This window comes from Triticum aestivum, chromosome 5A, assembly GCF_018294505.1.
Source record: "Triticum aestivum cultivar Chinese Spring chromosome 5A, IWGSC CS RefSeq v2.1, whole genome shotgun sequence".
Taxonomy (NCBI): Eukaryota; Viridiplantae; Streptophyta; class Magnoliopsida; order Poales; family Poaceae; genus Triticum; species Triticum aestivum.
In genome coordinates, this window is record NC_057806.1 from 436,423,697 (window position 1) to 436,444,826 (window position 21,130).

Sequence of the window (21,130 nt, forward strand, 5' to 3'; positions counted from 1 at the left end):
AGCCCCTAGCGCACCAACTGTCGACATATGAAACCAGTAGTAGTCACCATAGGGTGATGTGCGTGATTGGAAGTATTAGACGAGGGAGCACACAAAGATTTTACCCAGATTTGTACCCTAATGATGGAGATAATACCTTACTCCTGCTTGGATTGGATTGATGGTAAGGGTGCCTTATGAGAGGGGATTAAAATGGAGAATAGTAAGCTCTATCAAGAGTATTAGCTTGGATGCAAGGTGTCTCTAGCTAGCCCTGGCCCGTCTTATAAAGGAGGATGATGCCTAGGGTTACAAAGAGTTTTACGACGCGTTTGTTTCGATGATTTGGCTACGGTTTCCGATACCCACGCTTCCCGAAACCGACAGATTACATTTGGTTCACGCACTATGTATTCGCTGGCAGCATTTTCTGATACGGGCCTTCCTAGAGTCGAAAACAGCCGAGCTGAAGGTGATTAGGAAACCGGACAAAAGCGCACCAACCAAACAAAGTCAGTATTCGATAAAAGAAAATCGGAAGCAGCGCTTCTCCATACCCAAACCCATTACGTTACCTGAGGCGGAACCAAACGCGTCGTTAGTGTCTTATAAAGGAGGATGGCTAGGGTTACAAAGAACCTGACCCGTCTTATAAAGGAGGATGATGCCTAGGGTTACGAAGAGTTTCAGTTGTTAATTTGTAATATTTGGAATTGCCTTGTATGCGAAAATATTTTAGCGTCTCAAAAGTAGGAAATCTCAACGCTCCTCAAAATATTTCAAGGTCAACGTTAATTTGCACAAGTCCCCAAGGGAAGCAATATAAATCTCGTTTATTGGAACAGACAAATTACAAATCAAATATTTATATATGTAGGCACACCACCCTTATGTAGATTCCTTATCGAGGACATAATCCATCAATCAGTTCATTCTGCACTCTTCATCCGGGTTTATAAGTTGGACATGGGTTTTCAGGTCAGTTTGACTAACAAAACATATGTGTCAAATTAAAAATCTAAAAACCCATGCCCCACTTATAGACCCCGATAGGGGCAGTACGCAATCTTGCTTCCTCTGTTTTATACTCCCTCAGTCCCAAAATTATGACTCAACTTTGTACCTTATTTTGGGACGGAGGGAGTATGTTCTTAGCTAACTACTATATGCAGAGGCAACTCCGGTTGACATTCCCGGTAATTTAGCTGCAAATGAACACCAAAGTCAAGAAAGAAACAGTGCACGACGAAAGATGCTGGTAATAGACAACCAATCTGTCACAGCTGAGCGGATTTGCCTTGCAACTTTCAGTTTGACCAGTGACACCATGTCACCATTGTCACCATTATTAAGCCGAAAAGTCTTCAACAAGCGGAATCCTACATAAGAGGGTGCAATGCAGTGCATCTCAGCACCACGGAATGGAGAGAACTCCCCGAGCAATCCTCTTCCTCTTCCTCTTGCTCCTTGTCGATCCCGGCGTAGCTCAGAACACCACCACCGGCAAAGCAGACGAGTTCCATGTCGGAGTGATCCTCAATCTGGGCTCGCTGGTGGGAAAAGTAGCACGAACCAGCATTTCACTGGCCGTCAAAGACTTCTACGCGGTCCACCAGATTTACAGCACAAAGCTTGTCCTCCATTTCAGGGATTCCATGGCCAGTGATGTAAAGGCTGCATCAGCAGGTATGTGTATGTCAAAGTTAAGTTGTCAGGATTCAGGAAAACGGAAGGACTTTAAATAAACGAAAAAAATCCATTTTACTACCCTGAATAAAGTGGGTGGTTCACTTTACCCCATGATCTATTTTTTGGCTCCTTCTACCCCCCAAACAAACCAAAACCAGACAAAACACCACCCCTGGCTGGTTTGTCTCCACTCGCTGTTGATGTGGCACTAGTCAACGGTGGTTTTGACCTCGGTGTCAGGTCGGGCGTGGGCATCCCCGTCACCCCCTCGCGCTTCGTTCCGGCTCCAGCGCGACCCCGCCGACGAGCCGCGTCGCCACCTGCTCCACCCCGCGCTGGCCCGCCTCTTCCCACGGCTACGCCGCCTCGCCGTCCGCCCCGTCGCCGCTCCGGCCGTGCGCCTGCGCCGCCCCGCCTCCTCCCCAAGCTTGCGTTGTGGACCCCAGCCGCCCTCGCGCGCTGCTCGCGCCGTCGTCCCCGGCCGCCCGCCGGCTCCGACCGCCCCCGCTCTGCCCTCGCGCGCGCGGCCCTGTCCGCGCCCAAGCCGATCCGCGTCGCTCTACCCTCGCGCGCGCGAACCCATCGTTGAGCCTGGCCGCGCCCAGCCTCCCCCGCTCGACGCACACCGGCTCCGACCACGCATGCTCTGCCCTCGCGCGCGCAGCCCAGTTCGTGCCCAAGCCGGTCCGTGCCGCTCTGCCCTCGTGCGCGCGAACCCGTCGCTGCGCCTGGCCGCACTCGGCCTCCCCCGCTCGGCGCGCGCCGGCTCCGCCCGCCACGGCTGCCTGCCTGCTCCGCGCGCACCGGCTGCCGCCGCTGTGGCTGGCTGCTACTGCAGTAGGGGGGCACCCCTTTTTTATTTTTCTATTTCTTTGTTTTTTAAAAAAACTGACGAGTGGGACCCACCGACAGGTCAAATACCACCTTTGACTGTGTCCACGTCATCATCTGGTTTGGGTAAACCACCTAGGCTGATTTTTTGTCCGGTATGAGATTGTTTAGGGGGGTATAGGAACCGAAACATAGATCAGGGGGTAAAGTGAACCACCCACTTTATTCAGGGTAGTAAAATGGACATTTTTCTAAATAAAAAGAGGAAAACGGAAGTCCATAGTTTGACACCTTAAACAAGAAAAACATATTCATATTAGCATTTGACACCTTAAACAAGAGTCATACTTAAATTATTTAGAGTTATGAAGCATTTGTCACCTTAAACAAGAGTCATATTCAGATTAGCATTTGATCAGTTCCCTAGTAGGAAAACCCTAATGGTAAGCCAAGCAGAGTCTATAAAAATCACAGATCGAGAAAACATATGTTTATTGTAAATTGCAAACCATAACCTACATAGTGACATAATTCTCCAAATGAGTCAAATCAAACCCCCTTTGATAGTATTAGGAGTATAAATGAAAGAACGTGTAAACAGAGTCTGTGTTATCATTTCATCAAGGATAAAAGCAGTCTTAGTTATAGGAGTCGTATAAGGCTTAGGCAAACAGGTGTCAAATGATCAAGAAAATAGAAAACATCACAAGCAACACGAACACACAAAAACCTAAACTCACCATTATATATATCATCTGACTGAAATTTCCTTATGCAATTTCAAAAGCGATTGAATTACTGGATAATTACAAACTGCAAGCCATCATTGGTCCCCAGAAATCATCAGAAGCTGTATTCATCTCCAAGATCGGAAATATAACCCAAGTCCCCACAGTATCCTTCACAGCAACAAGCCCCTCTCTCACTTCAGATACTATGCCATATTTTGTGCGTGCAACATTGAATGACTCAGCTCAGGTGAATAGCATTGCCTCGCTTGTAAAAGCCTATGGATGGAGAGAAGTGGTGCTAGTATATGAAAACACTGACTATGGTAGAGGCATTCTACCATACCTCATTAGTGCACTTCAAGAGAGTGATGTTCATGTCCCGTATCAGAGTGTTATCCCCCCATCAGCAACAAGTGAAATCATGATGCAAGAACTCTATAAGTTGATGACAATGCAAACAAGGGTGTTTATTGTTCATATGTCATCCACGATGACTTACCTTCTTTTTACAAAGGCCAAAGAGGAAGGGATGATGGACAAAGGATTTGCGTGGATTACTACAAACGGAGTAGCAAACATCATCGACTCACTCAATCCAAGTGTGACCGAGGTGATGAATGGTGTACTGGGAGTAAGGTACCATGTCCCCAAATCAAAAGAGCTTGATAGTTTCTCCATAAGGTGGAACAGAATGTACCAACAGGATAACCCAGATGAATCACCCTTCAATAAGCTAAGCATTGTTGGACTACGGGCCTATGATACGATATGGGCATTAGCACAGGCAGCAGAAAAGGTTGGGATATCCAGTGCCCCAAATAAGCAACCATGGTCCATTAAGAACTCCACATGCTTGGAATCCATGGTTATTTCCCCAAATGGTCCAAAACTCTTAGCAGCAATTGTACAAAATAAGTTTAGAGGTATAAGTGGCGACTTTGACCTTACAGACAAACAGCTTAAAGTTTCTGTGTTCCAAATAATAAATGTGGTTGGGAGAGGTTGGAGAGAAATCGGGTTTTGGAGTGTCAAAAGTGGACTGTCACGGCAGTTGAATCAAAATGGCTTAAAAACAACAGGATCAGCCTCAATGCTTGATCTAAATCCTGTAATTTGGCCAGGAGAGTCAACTGAAATACCGAGGGGCTGGGAAATTCCTATAAATGGTAAGAAGCTTAGAGTCGGTGTGCACACGAGCAATTGCCCAGAGTTTATAAAGACATTCAGAGATCCTGTTACAAATGTAACAAGTGCGAGTGGCCTTTCAGTTGACATATTTGAGGAGGCAATAAAGAGGCTACCTTTTGCACTTACTTATGAGTACCTGGCATTTGACACAGCTGATACAGCAACTACAGGAAGCTATAACGATTTTATTTATCAAGTTTATCTTCAGGTAAGAAATACATTACGAAAGATTTGGTTTCAATTTCTTAATCTACCATTGCAGAAACTAGAAGCTGCATACATTCCACTGTTAAGAAGAAAACTCTAGTAGCTAAAACATTTTACAAGATATTAACTATGTTCCACAATTTCATCCAGTGTTTTGTTCTGCAATTAAAACCAGGCTCCTATTTTATTTTACATAGAAGGATGTCAGATAGAAAGGCTCATTGTATTTTGTTTTTCTCAAAGCAAATCAAAAGTCTATTTTGCATGCTAAAATATTTTCCTCTTATTGAACAATTTACTTCCAGTGTTTAATCATTCTTAGAAGTAGATCATCACTTTCTTATTTCTCAAATATATGAAGCTGATTCATGCCATTGCAGAAATACGACATAGCGGTTGGAGATATTACTGTAAGGTACAATAGATCATTGTATGTCGACTTCACTGTACCGTACACAGAATCTGGAGTAGGGATGATTGTTCCAGTCAAGGAAAACATGATCAAGAATATGTGGATTTTCTTGAAACCATTGAGCACTGGAATGTGGTTTGGAAGCATCATATTCTTTATTTACACAGGAGTTGTTGCCTGGCTTCTGGAGTATCTAAATGGCAATCAACATGTACATGGTCCCTTTTCACTCAAACAAGTGGGGATTACAATGTTCTTCTCCATTTTTGAAGAGAGTTGAGTAAACATTACAGTTTCCTAGATCTTTGCTTAATTTTGAACAAGTATTTCAGTTGCATAGACAAAGTATACGTTGCACTACATGAAAATAAGAAGCGCCGAAAGATTCCTTCGAAAAAGATTACTGCAGTGATCTAACTAAACTGCACCTCCACAACTTTTAGGAAAGAAAATCATCTGTATGACCCCATTTTAGTTAAACTTATCTTAATGTTTCTCAGCATAAGAACCTAGATCTGTCTAATTAGTACTCCCTTCGTTCCATAATTATTGTTATGGTTTTAGTTCAAATCTAGCTGGGGATGAACTAATGCTAGTACGTATCTGCTTTAGAAACATGAAAGCAATACATCTGTTCTTCATAATTGTGCTTCACTAAAGGAAAAAATTTATAGCGTCAATTGAAAAAAAAAAATGATGGTGAGACTTGCATTTATCATATCAAGAAATAGATATTGCATATGCTTTCAAGCAAGTCCTGCAATGGCATGCATTGCAGTATCCCAATCAAGTCCTGGAATGTTATGCATTGCAGTATCCCAGCTTTCAAGTTTGTTTACTGTCTCAATAATATCTTCATCGTTATTGCAGAGGAGAAGCTGGAACGATTTCTATCCAGAATTGTTCTACTTGTATGGATGTTTGTTTTTCTGGTACTTACATCAAGTTATACAGCAAGCTTTGCATCAATGCTGACTGTACAGCAGCTTTCACCGACAGTGACTGATGTTCATGAACTCCAGAGGAAAGGAGAATATGTAGGGTTCCACCGTGGTTCCTATATAGAGGGTCTACTGGTGGATATTGGTTTTGAAAAATCAAAGATGAGGCCCTACGAAACACAGGAAGATTTCGCTGCTGCTCTTTCTAAAGGAAGCAAAGATGGTGGCATTGCTGCGCTTGTACATGAAATCCCCTACATCAAACTGTTTCTTGCAAAGTACAGCAAAGGTTACACAATGGTGGGACCTATCTACAAGAGTGCAGGTTTTGCATTTGTAAGTTTAACTACACTCACTAGGGTGCTTTGTTTTAATCTCTTGAATAAAAAATCTGCCTTGAAGTTTGCTACAAGTCAAGCAAAATGTTATGCTCATGTGTCTCCTTCAATTCTACATACCATGACCCCTAAGATTGCTATATACAAATTCGAAGTTACGAAATAAAAATAGAAATAGTGAGGCTATCTAATAGCATACGATGAATAATGTATCTTCCAGTTGACTGATGAAAAGTTGAAAAGGGTGGAGATAAATGTCAAAGTGAAAACGATGCCCTTTTCTAGTCTGTCTGTCCCCAATAATGAACTCTCACTGACCGCACCCTATGGGGATCATCAATGTAAGCTTAACTACCATATACAACAATATAGCATAAAAATGGATCCATCCATTTTCTATCAAAAAAAGTATATGAGCTGATATTTCCATTTGGCACTGCAGTGGATTATGATAAATAATCTTGGAGACCAAGCAATAGCTTGGATGGTAGCCGTGTTGGTGGTCTTGCCACCAGCCTGGGATCGACCCTTCGTGGTCACATTTCCAGGAGCCTCTCTCCGTATCAAAATATAAGCACAGAGGGACTTCACCCCCTTAAGCCATTCATTTTTATGATAAATAATCTCGGTTGGATGGGTTGCTTCTAGATAACCTTGGCGTTTAGTTAGTCTGTTTTTATCTCTTCTAAAACGAATTGCATAATCTGCATTCGAGAACATATGAGATGTAATGTGGGAGGTCAACCATTCGATAACACTATATCTAACTCTAGTCTGATTTATCAAACAGAGTAATAGACTTTTCACAACTTCCTTCTTAAAGCAACTTCAAAAATAAGTAAGTCTCTCCGTATCAAAATATAGGACGTTTTTTGACACTAGGAGTACATCACAACACAACAACCACAAACTAAACCTGAAAACAGGCCCTATGGTCAGATTACTGGATTTTTGTACTGCTTGAGCAACTTTCAGTATGATTGTGTGAAAGTATGGTACTGCTGCTAAGCAACACCATCATTGACCATCTTCCATTATATCTTGTTAGCTAAGAATATTCAGCCCAATGGAAATTTTACTTTTCAGGCTTTTATAGTCAGATATTATGATGAATAGAATTCTCTGTATGTTAGCTTGTGCAAGCTTATAATAATGATCTCTTTGGTAATCAGGCGCTTCCCAAGCAATCACCACTAAGAGCTGAAATGTCAAGGGCAATACTCAACATAACAGGAGAAGATAGTATCAATGAAATTGAAAAGAAATGGATATATCAAAACAGCCATCAACAAGAGGATAAAATTGATGGTTCAGGCGCAATCACTTTTGAAAGTTTTGGGGGGTTATTCCTCCTAACTGGGATTGTGACAACCTGTTCTCTTGCTATAGCCATGCTGATGAACCTCTACAAAAAATATCAACAAAATGCATGGAGCAAAGAAGACGATCAAAATGAATGTGTACACGGGCAACAAGGAGAAAATGGAGATTCACAGGAAGAACAAGGAGATCAAAACAGCAATGAACACGGAAACTGCAGTGATATAGAGAAGCAGACAACATTGACTGTGCAACTCAGTTCGAACACAGAGTGACCAGCTACCACCAGACAGTAAGAACAACAATATAAGCTGTGGATTCACACATAATAACAAGGCAACGTCACTGATTCATATTGGTCCACAAACCATTCACAGGGGAGATAAAAGTAGAATGTCATTAAGTGGATCAAGCTAGTTCCAAGCTGAGCAAAGATCACCTTCCAATCTCAAAGATCCACAACTAACCGTGGGGAAAGCCTGGCTGAACTTTGGGTGTGTGGAGCTTCCTATGGATGCAAAATCAAGTAAAGTTTCAGTCTGTCTTATGCTTCACCCTTCCGGGCATCACCTGTCTCGGTCTATCATATAGTACTGTAGTTTTCCAGGAAAAATCAAGGCTATACACTCCTTGTAGAGGGGACTATTTCTGTAAATACTTTATACATTCAAGTTTTCACACGGAAAGGAGATGGACGTGGACCATCCAATAATCATCGCTTCTTTTCGCGAGATGGAAAATACGAGGCGGGCATTCTAACGAACACCTTGGCTGCAGTATCCGTCTGTCCCCATAAATTCCAACGTACATCAAACTAGTGTCTGCAAAATTCCGGTAGCACATTCGCGAACGCATATACTCCATTAAGGAATCGAATTTCGATCTTAAGGAGGGACGGGAAGCAAGAGTTCATTTGGGAAGTTTGCACTCGGCAGAACTGATCGAATCTCGACGTACCTTGCTGGTTGCCGGCAGGGCCGCCGGGCGCCGGATGGGGCGATGGGCTCCTCCAACCGTCGCGACGGCGGGTGGGCGAGCCCCGGCATGCGGAGGAGCCGTTGCGGTGGCAGGCGGAGGACGGCGACGGGCGGCCGCGGGACTCGAAGATAGGGAAGGAGCAGGGTGTCTGACATGTGGGCCTGGTTCGTCAGCATAGCTGCTCAACGTTAAGCTGCATAAATTTTGCTCACAGAGCGAAAGTTGACATCTGAGCACGGGCACTCCCGTTATTTTGAAGTTCTAAAATTTTGTGTACATGCACGTAAGCAGTGCAGTATAATGGGCCAAAATTTCACCAATGTACGTGCTTGCATGTGAGAGATTAAAAAAAGACAAAATACATGCAAATTTAGGGCCAGCTTTTTTTTCGATTTTGAGTCAAAATTTTGTCTTTTTGTGCAGCATACAATATAACGTATTTTCACACGAAATTTAACAGGTACTTGGACCACATGCATGCGTATTCATGTAAAGGAATTCATTTTTTTCAAATTATTTAAGCACTTGTTTTAGGGGCTTCAAAATATCATGCTCCACTGCCGCCGACCACCGAAAATCCATTTTACTCACAGAGGCGGTTACACACAAGACACATTCGTGTTCCCATTACTGTAGGAAAACACTTTCTATCATAATTCATACATCTGACTGAGCCTTTCATTATTCACGAAACGAGCTGCCAACGCTATAGGCATCCGAGGGCACATAGAAATAGGGAAAACAAAAGGATTGTGATATCAATGCCTTTTTTAATCATATTCCTACACGATTTTCTTTTGTTTGATTGCATTAAAAAAATCTTTCTAAGGGTTTAAGCGAAGGCTGAAATTCCTATGAAATATAGTACAAAAGAATCCTTAGAAAAAACATTTAGTATTCAATCCTACAAACCAAACAACCACCGTAAGAAAAAAAATCCTGAAGATTCCAAATTTCTATAAAAATCATTTCGTGGTTCTCAAACGTCCGGCATAATCATTCAGCTACTTGCGACCACAAAACAGAGGCACATTAACTTGACATTACAACATGAAATGCTTCTTGGGCCAAAGTAGGAGGTTATTTATAGAATAAAAATTGACATGGATTTACAACAGAATCATCTGCATCACCGTTGACTAAATTATTGCTTTTTGTTTTTGAGAGGAATCGACTAGCTACATTTACACAAGCGCCTAGAATGGTGCATAGTTTTACAAACAAAAGACATACACATACTACACACACAACTATAGAATCATAGTAGCAGAGTAGGAGGAGCATCTGGCAGTGCCAAATGAGTTCCTTGACTTCTTCCTCATGATCCCACGGTTAACTAATTGAGGAATCTGTCCTGCTCAGTCTTCTTGGGATCTAGTTTTACTTTTACTCAAAACAAATACCAACTTGTAATAGACTCAAAACAAATACCAACTTGTAATAGACATGTGCTAGAAAAGCAAGTTCATAAATTTGTTTTGCTTTTTCAGGAGAAAGTTGCTTTTCAAAAATATTTATCGAAACATGTTCATGTGGGATCTAATTTCGAAGATCTTGTAATTATGAACTCAAAGTGAAAGCAGATATTGATTTGGTCAATTGGTTTGAAAGTAATGTGTTTTTGAAATGTCAAAATAGATATACCTTGTGCTGACATCACCTATTTTCTTTGTATGTGTGCATTTTGCTGAATTGTTAGTACGAGGTGCATGTCCTTACCGGGCGGCTCCCCTTTTTATTCAAAAAAACAACAACATATAACTACGCACAAAACTTTATTATAGTACTCCATAGAAGAACAGGAGCCTCTGTCACTGCCAAATACGAGTTCCTTGACTTGTTCCTTGCGATCCCATTGGTTAATTGAGGAATCTGTCCAGCTCAGTCCTCTTGGGTTAGGGAATTTCCTTGAATTTGCACAGCCATCACTTCAAAAATACAGGGGTATCTCTTCTTCTACGCCACACAAATAGTCATACTTCTACACCTTCTTCTACGAAAGGTGACTCAACTTTGCCAGTGGCAGATGGTCCGCCAATATTTTCATTAACAGATAACTTCTCTGATCACAAAAAAAGAAAAAGAAAAAGAGAGACAATTCTCTGTTGGTATCACTTATAATACGCTAATATGATTGTCATTATGTAGTGCACTCAAACTGATACACACCTCCTTGACATCTAAAATGTTACTGTATTATGGAGATCAGACAGCTCAAACTGATACACACACCCTTTGCAAGTTCGTGTCTGACTTTGTTATCATTGGTTTAGAAAATTATAGGTTTCCACTCAACAGCCGTGCTAAATTAGAGTAAACTGAAAAGACCAGCAACCCAGCAATGTTAACAACAAGCTGAAGTTCATCCGACAGAAATTTCGCAAAATAAATTTGAGAGAGGATGCGTATGTTCATCACAAAACACACCATACAGTTTTTTTTTCATGAACCACCATATAGGTTTTGGTAATTACGTAGATACTCTTTGCACAACAAGACTACCCCGGCAATCCATTTTCTCCTACAAGTAAGCAGTCAAGATAATTCCACAAATTCCCCTTTCTCAAATGTCAACACGCGCATTCTGACGTAGAGAAATATGATTGTCACATTCATCTGGTTTTGACATACATATTAAAAGGGGGCAATTGGAATTTATATAAACAGCAAAAATCATGTCAACAGAATTCAGTTGCTTCAGGAAACAGAGCAAACGTTTGAAAACAATTAGATAACAGCTCCTGTCACTTTCAAGTGATATATTGCAAGATTGAATGGAAGGAGCTACTGGTCAGTTAGTATTTAAGTACCTGGGTAACATGCAGAGGAGGAGTACTCCACTATTATAGAACTCTATCATTGCAGCATGTCCTAAACTACGTATTTGTATTTAAATTGCTTGGTCGGCCGTGCTACGTCATTTGACCTTCGGAAACTACAACTGAAATGAGGTAGAAATTAGTAACATTCTTTCTGCAATAAAATATGCATGGCTCAAGGCATTGAAGAGTAGTCACCTACGCCGTCATGCTAAGCTTTTAGCTTGAAGAAACCAACTCTATAAAAGCCAAGGTGGCCTTAGATTCTGGGCACCGAATACTTCACAAACCTTGCAGCACTGTCAATGGAGAGAGCATCTCAAATCACCCTCTTCCTGTTACTCATCATCCATTCTGGCGTAGCTCAAAATGCTACCACGAGTGGAACAGATGAGTTCCCCGTTGGAGTGATCCTCGACTTGGAATCATTGGGGGGCAAGATGGCGCGGACCAGCATTTTGATGGCTCTGGAAGACTTCTATACAGTCCACAGAAACTACAGCCCAAAGGTAGTTCTCCACATCAGGGGCTCGAAAAGTAACAGCGTAGAAGCTGCATCAGCAGGTAAAAGTTCTGCAGCCTATCATGAAAAGGAAAAACTCTTTCCCACTCCCTACGTTGCTTACAAATATGCTTTCTCAACTTATTATTGTCTTTGAAGTACAACTTTTTACGCTGTCATAAAAAAACAACTTACATAACTGTCTTTTTTATCGAAAGCCCCCCCCCCCCCCCTAATTAAACGAGGTAAAAAAACACAGATTACTGTTCACAGCGCTCGGCTAAACCAAAGTAGCTGAGCCAGAAAAGTTTAAATTCCACCCCAGGCCATACATCAGGCTGGTGGAAAGGGCAAGAACTCTGAACACAGCGAGCAAAGGAATATAACTGACTTTCATCATTCAACTTAGTACAAGCTACAGAACTGCAATATTATGAACACAGTTTTGATGGAAATCAACATGGTTATTTACCAATGTGCCACTACTAATGGACAAAGTTGGAAGCGTTTGATAGTAACATTTATCAAAAGGATTTAATGGTTTTTACTTAGGAACGAGTGTTTTTTTGGCTATATCTTTACTTTCCATGTGCTCCATAATACTTCATCTGTTTAACAATAGACATCCAGCTAACAAATGCCCATGGGAAGAACAGTTGTAAATCAAATAAATAAACAGCAACAAGGCTAGTTTATTACATTCCTGTTAAACGAAGTACTTTGAGCATATATCTCCTGCTAAAGTTCAGAAACATCAAAAGGACAATGTTTGGTTACTAAACTATTACTATTGCCAACAAATATTCACACTTCTTTGCAAGGAAATATTATATGAGTTTTACTCTCAGAAAAGTTAGTGCATACATATTTAATAACCCGATTATGTTTACCTTAGCTTTCCCTTGATGGGTTTGTTAGTCTGAGAAACCTTAACTTTATCAGCGTAACTAGTAATACAGGTTATAAATGTCATATTTCAAAACAAGCAAGTCAAGTAAACAGACTGAACTGTAATTATATTTTATACTGACAACAAGTTTAGTTACATTCATCCAAATATTGTGGGTTCAAATTTGTAGCTTCATCTGCAAATCTGTAATAATTTTCAATCCTGTTTTCCACAAGTTTAAGTTAACTAGGACAACAAAAGCATAGCTACAGAGTGCTCTGAACCAACATATATATTTTGTAAATACTATGTCATTTTTTTACTCTTCGGTTCTGAATTTATGAAGCTTCTGGCAGCACATATTTGCATTCACCTAAAATTTGATTATGAACCTTTACAGCTCTCGACCTGCTAGAGAATTACAATGTCCAAGCTGTCATAGGCCCTCAAACATCTTCACAAGCAGCATTTGTATCGGATCTGGGGAATAAAAGTCAGGTCCCTATCATCTCCTTCACAGCAACAAGCCCATCTCTTTACTCTGGCAGTCTTCCATATTTTATTCGTGCAACATTGAGTGACTCTACACAAGTGAATAGCATTGCCTCCCTAATCAAGGCCTACGGGTGGAGGCAGGTGGTGCCAATTTATGAAGAAACTGACTATGGTAGAGGTGTCATACCATATCTCATCGACGCCCTCCAAGAAATTGATGCTCGTGTTCCCTATCGGAGTGTGATCCCTCTGTCGGCATCTAATGAACAAATTACCCAAGAACTCTATAAGCTAATGACAATGCAAACAAGGGTCTTCTTGGTGCATATGTCACCTGATTTAGCTTCGATCCTCTTCACAAAGGCAAAAGAGGTTGGTATGATGAAGAAAGCAGACGTCTGGATCATGACAGATGGACTAACCAATGTCATAGACTCCACAAACCCTTCTGTCATGGAAGCAATGAATGGTGTTTTAGGTGTAAAGTTTTATACACCTAAATCAGCAGAACTGGATAGCTTCACCATACGCTGGAATAGGAGATTACAAATTGATAACCCAAATGATCTACCAGTGAAACTAAACATATTTGAACTCTGGGGCTATGATACTATATGGGCGGTAGCACAAGCAGTTGAAAAGCTTGGTATTAAGAACAAGACATCATTTCAAAAACCAGCAGTTGCAAGAAACATGACAAGCCTGGGAACATCTGTTTATGGCCCGGATCTCCTAAAGACCATCTTGCAATACAAATTTAGAGGTTTGAGTGGTCATTTTGACCTTTCAGGCAGGCAGCTGCAAGCATCTACATTTCAAATAATAAATGTAGTTGGTAAAGGGTGGAAAGAAATTGGGTTTTGGACTGCAGAAAATGGTATTTCCCGGCGACTATATCAAGGAGAATCAATGACAGAGCATTCAGGCTTAGTTCCTGAACTAAACCCCGTGATTTGGCCAGGAACATCAACAGAGGTACCCAGAGGGTGGGAAGCTGCTGTAAATGGTAAGAAGCTTCGAGTGGGAGTGCACGTAAGTGTATACCCACAATTTATGACAAGTGGAAAGGATCCTATCACAGGGGCAACTAAAGCAGAAGGCCTTTCAATTGATGTATTCGAAGAGGCAGTTAAAAGACTTCCCTATGCACTACCTTATGAATATGTAGCATTTGGCACCACGAATGACACAAGCACTGGAGGTTATGATGATTTTGTTTACCAAGTTTACCTTAAGGTAGTAAGTGCATCAGGGCTTCAACTTTCAGCATCAAATTTGCAAAAAGTAAAATTATATGCATGCCATGATTTCACTACTCCCACATTTATGTACGCCCTCCGATCCATATTACTTGTCGCTGCTTTAGTAAAGTTGTACTAAAGCAGCGACAAGTTATATGGATCGGAGGGATACTACATTTTAGTTTAATGCAACCATGTAAAAAATAATAGCACACAACCCACCCAAATAATGTATTGCAATTGAGAGGAGATGTTGAGCAGGAATTTCAGTGCATTGGGTTTTTTCTTAGCACTAGATGGAATGAGATAGTGAAATAGATTTTTTTTTAAGTCCTTTCGGATGAAAATGGAAGAATAGTATGCAATACATCTCACGTGGACAAAATAAATTAAAAGGAATTTTCTCTTATCCTCGTTTGTTCCTTCCTTTAGATAATACTTGAAAATCCCCTTACAGCAACAAATCCAATTTCAAAGGGACTTCCTCCCCCTGTTGAGAAAAATTTTCTTCTTCCAGTTCTTATTTTCTCCATTCAATTCAGTTTTAAAAAAAATCCTCAAAATACTTCAATTGGTAGCTACGCGCAAGAAATAGGCCAATTTGGCAGCTTTTTGTTCATTTTCTGATGGAGTAAAAAAAATATCATCAGTAAGAGTCAAGGGAATGATCCCCTGGACCTGGATTTCCATATAAAGGATACGACGAGGATAAATACCCAAATTGAATTCTATCTGGGGCCATATTTCTCCATTGTATAGTGTGTATAACCACCATATCATGCTTCCCTACTGGTCTGGTAACCATTCTTGCAAGTACTATGCTATTGTAGTAAAAAATTGTAATAACATGCCATCTGTTGCTTGCAACTCATAAGGTAAAGTACTATATCAAAGGAATATACATGTCATCTTTACATGATAAGAACACATGGCATAGTTAGGCTCTTCTCAGTTAACCTATTCATATCCTCATGGCATAGTTACAGCTTTCATAACAAAGATTAAGCATCATCATTTTGCTGGTCAGTAAAGTAACTCTGTTTGATGCACTTGCAGAAATACGATATAGCAATTGGAGACATAACAATCTCAGAGAACAGAATGTCTTACGTCGACTTCACTCTACCGTACACAGAATCAGGAGTGGCAATGGTTGTTCCAGCCAAGAGCAGCAGAACTAACAACACATGGATTTTCGTTGAGCCATTATCACGTGACCTGTGGCTCGGAAGTATCATATTATTTTTCTACACATGGGTTGTTCTCTGGCTATTGGAGTTTCTTGGAAACAACACAAATATCCCAGGCGAAGTTCCCAGAAAGCTCGGGATTATGACCTTCTTTTCCCTGTTTGGAGACAGTGAGTATATTTATCAAAATACTTCCATTCCTTGAAAGAAAATGAACTTTTGCATATCATCTTACATGAAGTATCAAGTTGCATGAAGAAGCAGTGTTTTAATGTTGGTGCAACAAACAAAGCTACAAAGTTGTAGTGAATAGACATGCTTCTAGTTGCCTGAACGATGCAAGAACGCGAATGTGTAGAGATAGCTTAGAAAATTAGATTCTCCTGCAGTTGGATAGGCCCGGGGTGTACAAAACAAAGCTCAAGTGGCTAGGTTACTTTGTGAGCCATTTCATTACCTTATCAACGCAATAGCTTCTGTCGTAGATACATTGTACTCCCTCTGTAAACAAATATAGGACGTTTTAGATCAGTAGTGGTCTAAAACATCTTATATTTTTTTACAAAGGGAGTACCATATTACTGATAATTAAACCTACCATAGCCTAGCGGTGTGGTAACTTGCCTCTGGCTGATGATCCGAGTTCGATTCCCATCCACAAGTTGGGGGGGGGGGGGGGGGGGGGGTAAAATTTGCAGCTATGGTTGTCCAGGATTTGAACATTGTTCTGCGCGTTGTGAGCCATAAGATGACTAGACTACCAAACAATTCCCACACTCGAAAAAACTTAATAAGCACAATATGTAGAAATTTGCATAGTAAGTTTCATGACTTTCATCTACATTATGCGGTTATGTGGGTTCCTGCATTTTCCTTTCATATAATTGAAAAACTAATTGAACTCCATATCAAAAAATTCAGAGGACAGAGTGGAACGCTTACTATCTCGGATAGTTTTGATTGTATGGGTATTTTTCTTCCTTGTATTGTCAGCAAGCTACACCGCGAACTTGGCAACGATGCTTACCATACGACAGCTAAATCCAACTATAACTGATATCCATGAGCTCCGCAAAAGTGGGGACTATGTAGGATGCATTCGTGGTTCCTACGTCGAGAGAATATTGGAACAACTCAATTTCGACGGATCGAAGATCAAGACCTATAATACCTATGATGGATTTTACAGTGCGCTCTCAAAGGGAAGCAAAAATGGTGGAATTGCTGCGTTCATTCATGAAGTCCCATACATCAGATTATTTCTTGCAAGGAACTGCAAAGGGTACACTATGGTTCCATTTTATAAAGCAGCGGGTTTTGGATATGTAAGTAACACACTTTCATCTGTCTGTTTGCAATATATCTCTGAAGCTGACAGTCATTAAATTTGTTTGAATACGAATATATCATAGACATTCCTGTACGCATCTCATCACTGCTAGTTTTATTTAAGATGGGACCATTGCTAGCTTTGCACACCTAATTCCTAAGTGAATGAGTGGAGGGCAAATGATATTGAACCAATGCTCACATAATTACCATACGCACATTTGTGAACACTTGATGTTCACTAATAAAATGGCTGTTAATCACATAACTCAGATGACAAGTTACAAGTTAATATAATCAGAAATCAAACTAAAAAGACTTCGAAGAGATAAATTTGGGGAGACAGTTGGAAAATGAATTTAAGAACAAACACACCCACAAGGAAGCTCAAAATTCAGCTTACATATACAAACAATCTTATCCAAATAAAGTCAAAAAAATTCATCATTCCAGCTCATAGAGCAGGCATATAGGATTTACTACTATGCAAGATGAAATCCATTATTTGCAACTTGATAAAACTTTGTACCATTATGGTCAGGATCTACTTCACCATAGCCAACCAAGAATATAAAGTTATAAACACATCAAAAAGCATGGATTCAACTCCAAATAGGTCTCCGCCTAGTTTTGTTCACCACCAACGCCTTCATGCATCACTAATTGCCAGGACTGGTCCAGTGCTTTGCCTTATACTCAGATCCATTAGGAGAAAGACAGGATGAGTGATAGCACGTGATGGGCACACCTGGGCATCATCTACCCCCGCATCTCAACCAGAAAGACAGTGCCAACCACCATAACCAGTTTTGGCCTTGTCCTTGTAGCCAGTGAGAACCACCAGATTCCTTGAGAATGTGAAACCCCTTTTTTGCATTTCATAAGGAGAGTTAAAGTATGGTGATTGGTGGATCACTTCCAGGGCGCATGTGCACAGTACTCAGTAGTATTTTAAGAAAGGGCTTTGGTACCTTTTCATCCTGGTTGCTTGGATGGTGTGGAAGGAAAGGAATAACAAGGTTTCCAATTAACCACAACTTTCTATTTGTGCTTAGTGTCAACGATCAAGGAAGAGTCCAGAAAATGGTTTATTATCAGAGTATCCTAGATGGATTGGGTGCTGGACAGTTGGGTAGTTTGAGTTGTGGATCATTATTTTAATCTGTCTGTCATTTTAGCAGCTCAATTCATTTTCTTCAGGTCATGCTTTCTTCCTTTCATTTAGTTCAGAAACATAGGCTATCTCGAGCCAGTAACACATTGACTGTTAATCTCTTAGTGGAAAGACGTGTAGTTCTCAAGAAAAAGAGCAATAGAGAAATAAACATGAACAGCTAAAGTCAATATGGCAAATCATGAAGTAATCGACCTCTAAGCACAAACAGAAAGAGCACTCTATGAATTACATTCTATATAGTGGCAAATAATGGATTACATTCTATATAGTGGCATACCCTAAAAGACCACTGTATGAATTGACAATGATTGATTTTATCATTGAAATTTGATAATGATTTATGCCATCACAGGTGCTATACTGCTATTCCCTAAGTAAGTGGATGGTATCACCACTTGTTAATGGGAAAACAATATGTGCTTCTATGGGTACTAGATAATTCTGGATGCACTTTGTGCATAAAAAATGAAATATACAAATACTAACTCGCTTTAAGATACACAAGTACTCAGTTCGAAATCGTGTACAACTCACCCATACAAGTGAAAACATCCTCTTTGTTTACCACACAAATATATAATCTATTATGCATGTTCATTTCTAAGTAGTTTCTTACTTCTTCCCAAGTCAATATGTGCTGCCACATATGTTCATATATATTAAGAAGAATTTAAATTTCTTAGCTCTTACCAAGCAATATGCGCTGCCACATAAGTTCATGTATGTGCACCAGAATTAGTTTCTATAACACTTACGCTCATGACAAACTGGACTTCTTTCCTACCACATGGGTTCAATTTCATCTTGCGTTAGGCATCACCATAGCAGAATACGAAGTGTGCTAGAGCTATGATATAAGCTAACAGAACTCTCAATTTCTTTAACAGGCATTTCCAAAAGGATCTCCTCTAGTTGGGGACATCTCAAAGGCAATCCTCAGCGTAATAGGAGGAGACACTATTAATCAAATTGAGAAGAAATGGATCGGAATCGGATATCAAAACAACTGCAACAATGCGGGACGTGCACCTGATCCAGAAAAACTCACACCTGATGGTTTTACAGGACTTTTCATACTTAGTGGAGCCATCTCGACTTCTTCTCTTCTGATAGCCGTGGCGATTTACTTTTATGAAAAGAAAAACTCAACAACTGAGACGCAACCTGACCAAAAGGGAGATCAGGCAGAAGGAAATGAAAGAGGTAATGAAGCTGGAGAAGAGATGCAAAACATAGGTCTACAACCAAGTGGCCACAGGCGCAATGCTTCGGCTGTCTCTTGGGGGTTTAGAAGAAGTTTTGGCACAAGAGTGGCACCTGTTTCAAGTTCAAGTCGTTTCTAGCTCAGCTAGCTGGTATTACATAAAGCAGCCTCCAGCTAAATGAATTTCTAAAATGGTAAGAGTTTGGACTGAAGTAGCTCAACATACAACAGCTAATTATGTTTACGGTTCATAGATAAAGCTCAACTTACTCTAGGCATCCAGTCTGCCAACGCTCTTCCCAGTCGGATGATTGTTTGTACTAATTTTCATGTGTGAATCTTGTTTAAGCACACTGCCATACCTATTCAAACCTGGTTGAACAGAACCATCTAGCCAAGTGTTTGCTTCTTACGTACAAGGTTACATTCTTTTTCTCGCGAATTCATGAACTTCACATGTCCCATACAGATTGTCACCTGCTGGCCACTCGGATGGTTCAGGGATTTAGGGGTTGTCGTAGGTGCGGGCATTGTTTCGCACGAAGAACAGACATATTTTCAAGTGTCGGCATTCTAACAAACACCTGGCATGCATCGGGGCATCTGGTTTCGGCTTATTTCAGCTAACACTGATGTTTCGAGCAAAGTTGGTATTTTCACCATGTAGCATGTGCGCGGCATGAAATAAACACATCATGGAACATCCGTCGGAAAACATATCCCAAAATTAGAAAGAGAAGAGGGGTTTTGCAGAACTGAGCGTCGAGCGAGGCTCGTACCTTGTCGCGTTGTCCTCGCACGGGCGCAGCACGGGCACGGCGCGGGCTCCGGTAACAGCCGGTTGAATCCTCCTGGAGTACGTCGAAAGGGTGGTTGGGTGGTGGAGCAGAGCACAGCCGGAGAGTCGCTGCGATGTCGGCGGCGCAGGCGACCTACCCGCCCGCCACTCCCCGAGCTGCGCGCGAACAGGAAAATAATTGCGGACGCGCGCGATGTGGGGTCACGGGCCTTAGAACAACTCCAATGGGGCCCAAATGGACCGCGTATTTGTTCGCTTTTTTTTCGTTTGGATCGATCGTCCGTTCACCGCTTGCCCAGTTTTGCATTTGGGTTGGCAATGCGCCCAACGCGCAGACCCATTTCATATCCGCATTCAACTTTTAAATAAAAAAGGCCCGTGGCCGATCATGCCAGCGGCCATGTCTCATGTCGGCACCAGCCAGTGCCGGCATAGAATGTCGGCTTCAGAAAACACCACAGTTCATGCTGGCGCACTTGCCAGCCGGCCGGCACACATGCCAGCACACAAAAAATGGTGGGACTTCAGTTCGACCACGCCATCGCGGCTCTCGTGGTCATACCGGCACACCTGCCGGCATACAAAAAAGATGCCCCCTCGACGTCATAGATCACTCGTCGTCGAACTTGAGCATGTCGGCATGCATCTTCTCAAACCACGGTCTCTTCCTTGGCGACAAGGCGTTGAGATCCACCTTCATGATCTCCACCCCGGTCATCATGGTTGCAAGAGCCACTTCTTTCGCTTTTGTCTTGCGTTGGCGGCCTCGATCTCTAGCATCTTGGCTTGCTTCTCCGCCTCGAGCTCGAACATCTTGGCTTGCTTCTTGGCGTCAAGATCAAGCCTCCTCCTTTGGATCTCCATGAAAGCA

At 41.4% G+C, this 21,130-nt stretch overlaps 2 protein-coding genes and 1 long non-coding RNA gene across 4 annotated transcripts; 2 read left to right on the top strand and 1 right to left on the bottom strand.

Moving 5' to 3' along the window:
- Window positions 1-1,400: 1,400 nt before the first annotated feature.
- LOC123103805 (glutamate receptor 2.8) lies at window positions 1,401-8,327 on the top strand. Its single transcript, XM_044525485.1, has 5 exons — window positions 1,401-1,665; window positions 3,287-4,626; window positions 5,006-5,312; window positions 5,908-6,314; window positions 7,489-8,327. Exons 1-5 carry the CDS (start codon window positions 1,401-1,403, stop codon window positions 7,909-7,911), a joined length of 2,742 nt encoding a protein of 913 aa, XP_044381420.1. The 3' UTR covers window positions 7,912-8,327.
- Window positions 8,328-11,246: 2,919 nt separating this feature from the next.
- LOC123103807 (uncharacterized) lies at window positions 11,247-20,453 on the bottom strand. Of its 2 annotated transcripts, none has more exons than XR_006449982.1 (3): window positions 20,240-20,453; window positions 11,636-15,907; window positions 11,247-11,555 (listed from the first exon to the last, which is right to left on the bottom strand). It is a non-coding gene; the product is annotated as an uncharacterized lncRNA (long non-coding RNA). The 2 variants fall into 2 exon arrangements; XR_006449981.1 differs by having other exon boundaries at window positions 11,632-15,907.
- LOC123103806 (glutamate receptor 2.8) lies at window positions 11,567-19,804 on the top strand. The gene is made up of 5 exons (XM_044525487.1): window positions 11,567-11,997; window positions 13,225-14,555; window positions 15,617-15,920; window positions 16,672-17,075; window positions 19,144-19,804. Exons 1-5 carry the CDS (start codon window positions 11,739-11,741, stop codon window positions 19,597-19,599), a joined length of 2,754 nt encoding a protein of 917 aa, XP_044381422.1. The 5' UTR covers window positions 11,567-11,738; the 3' UTR covers window positions 19,600-19,804.
- Window positions 20,454-21,130: the final 677 nt, after the last annotated feature.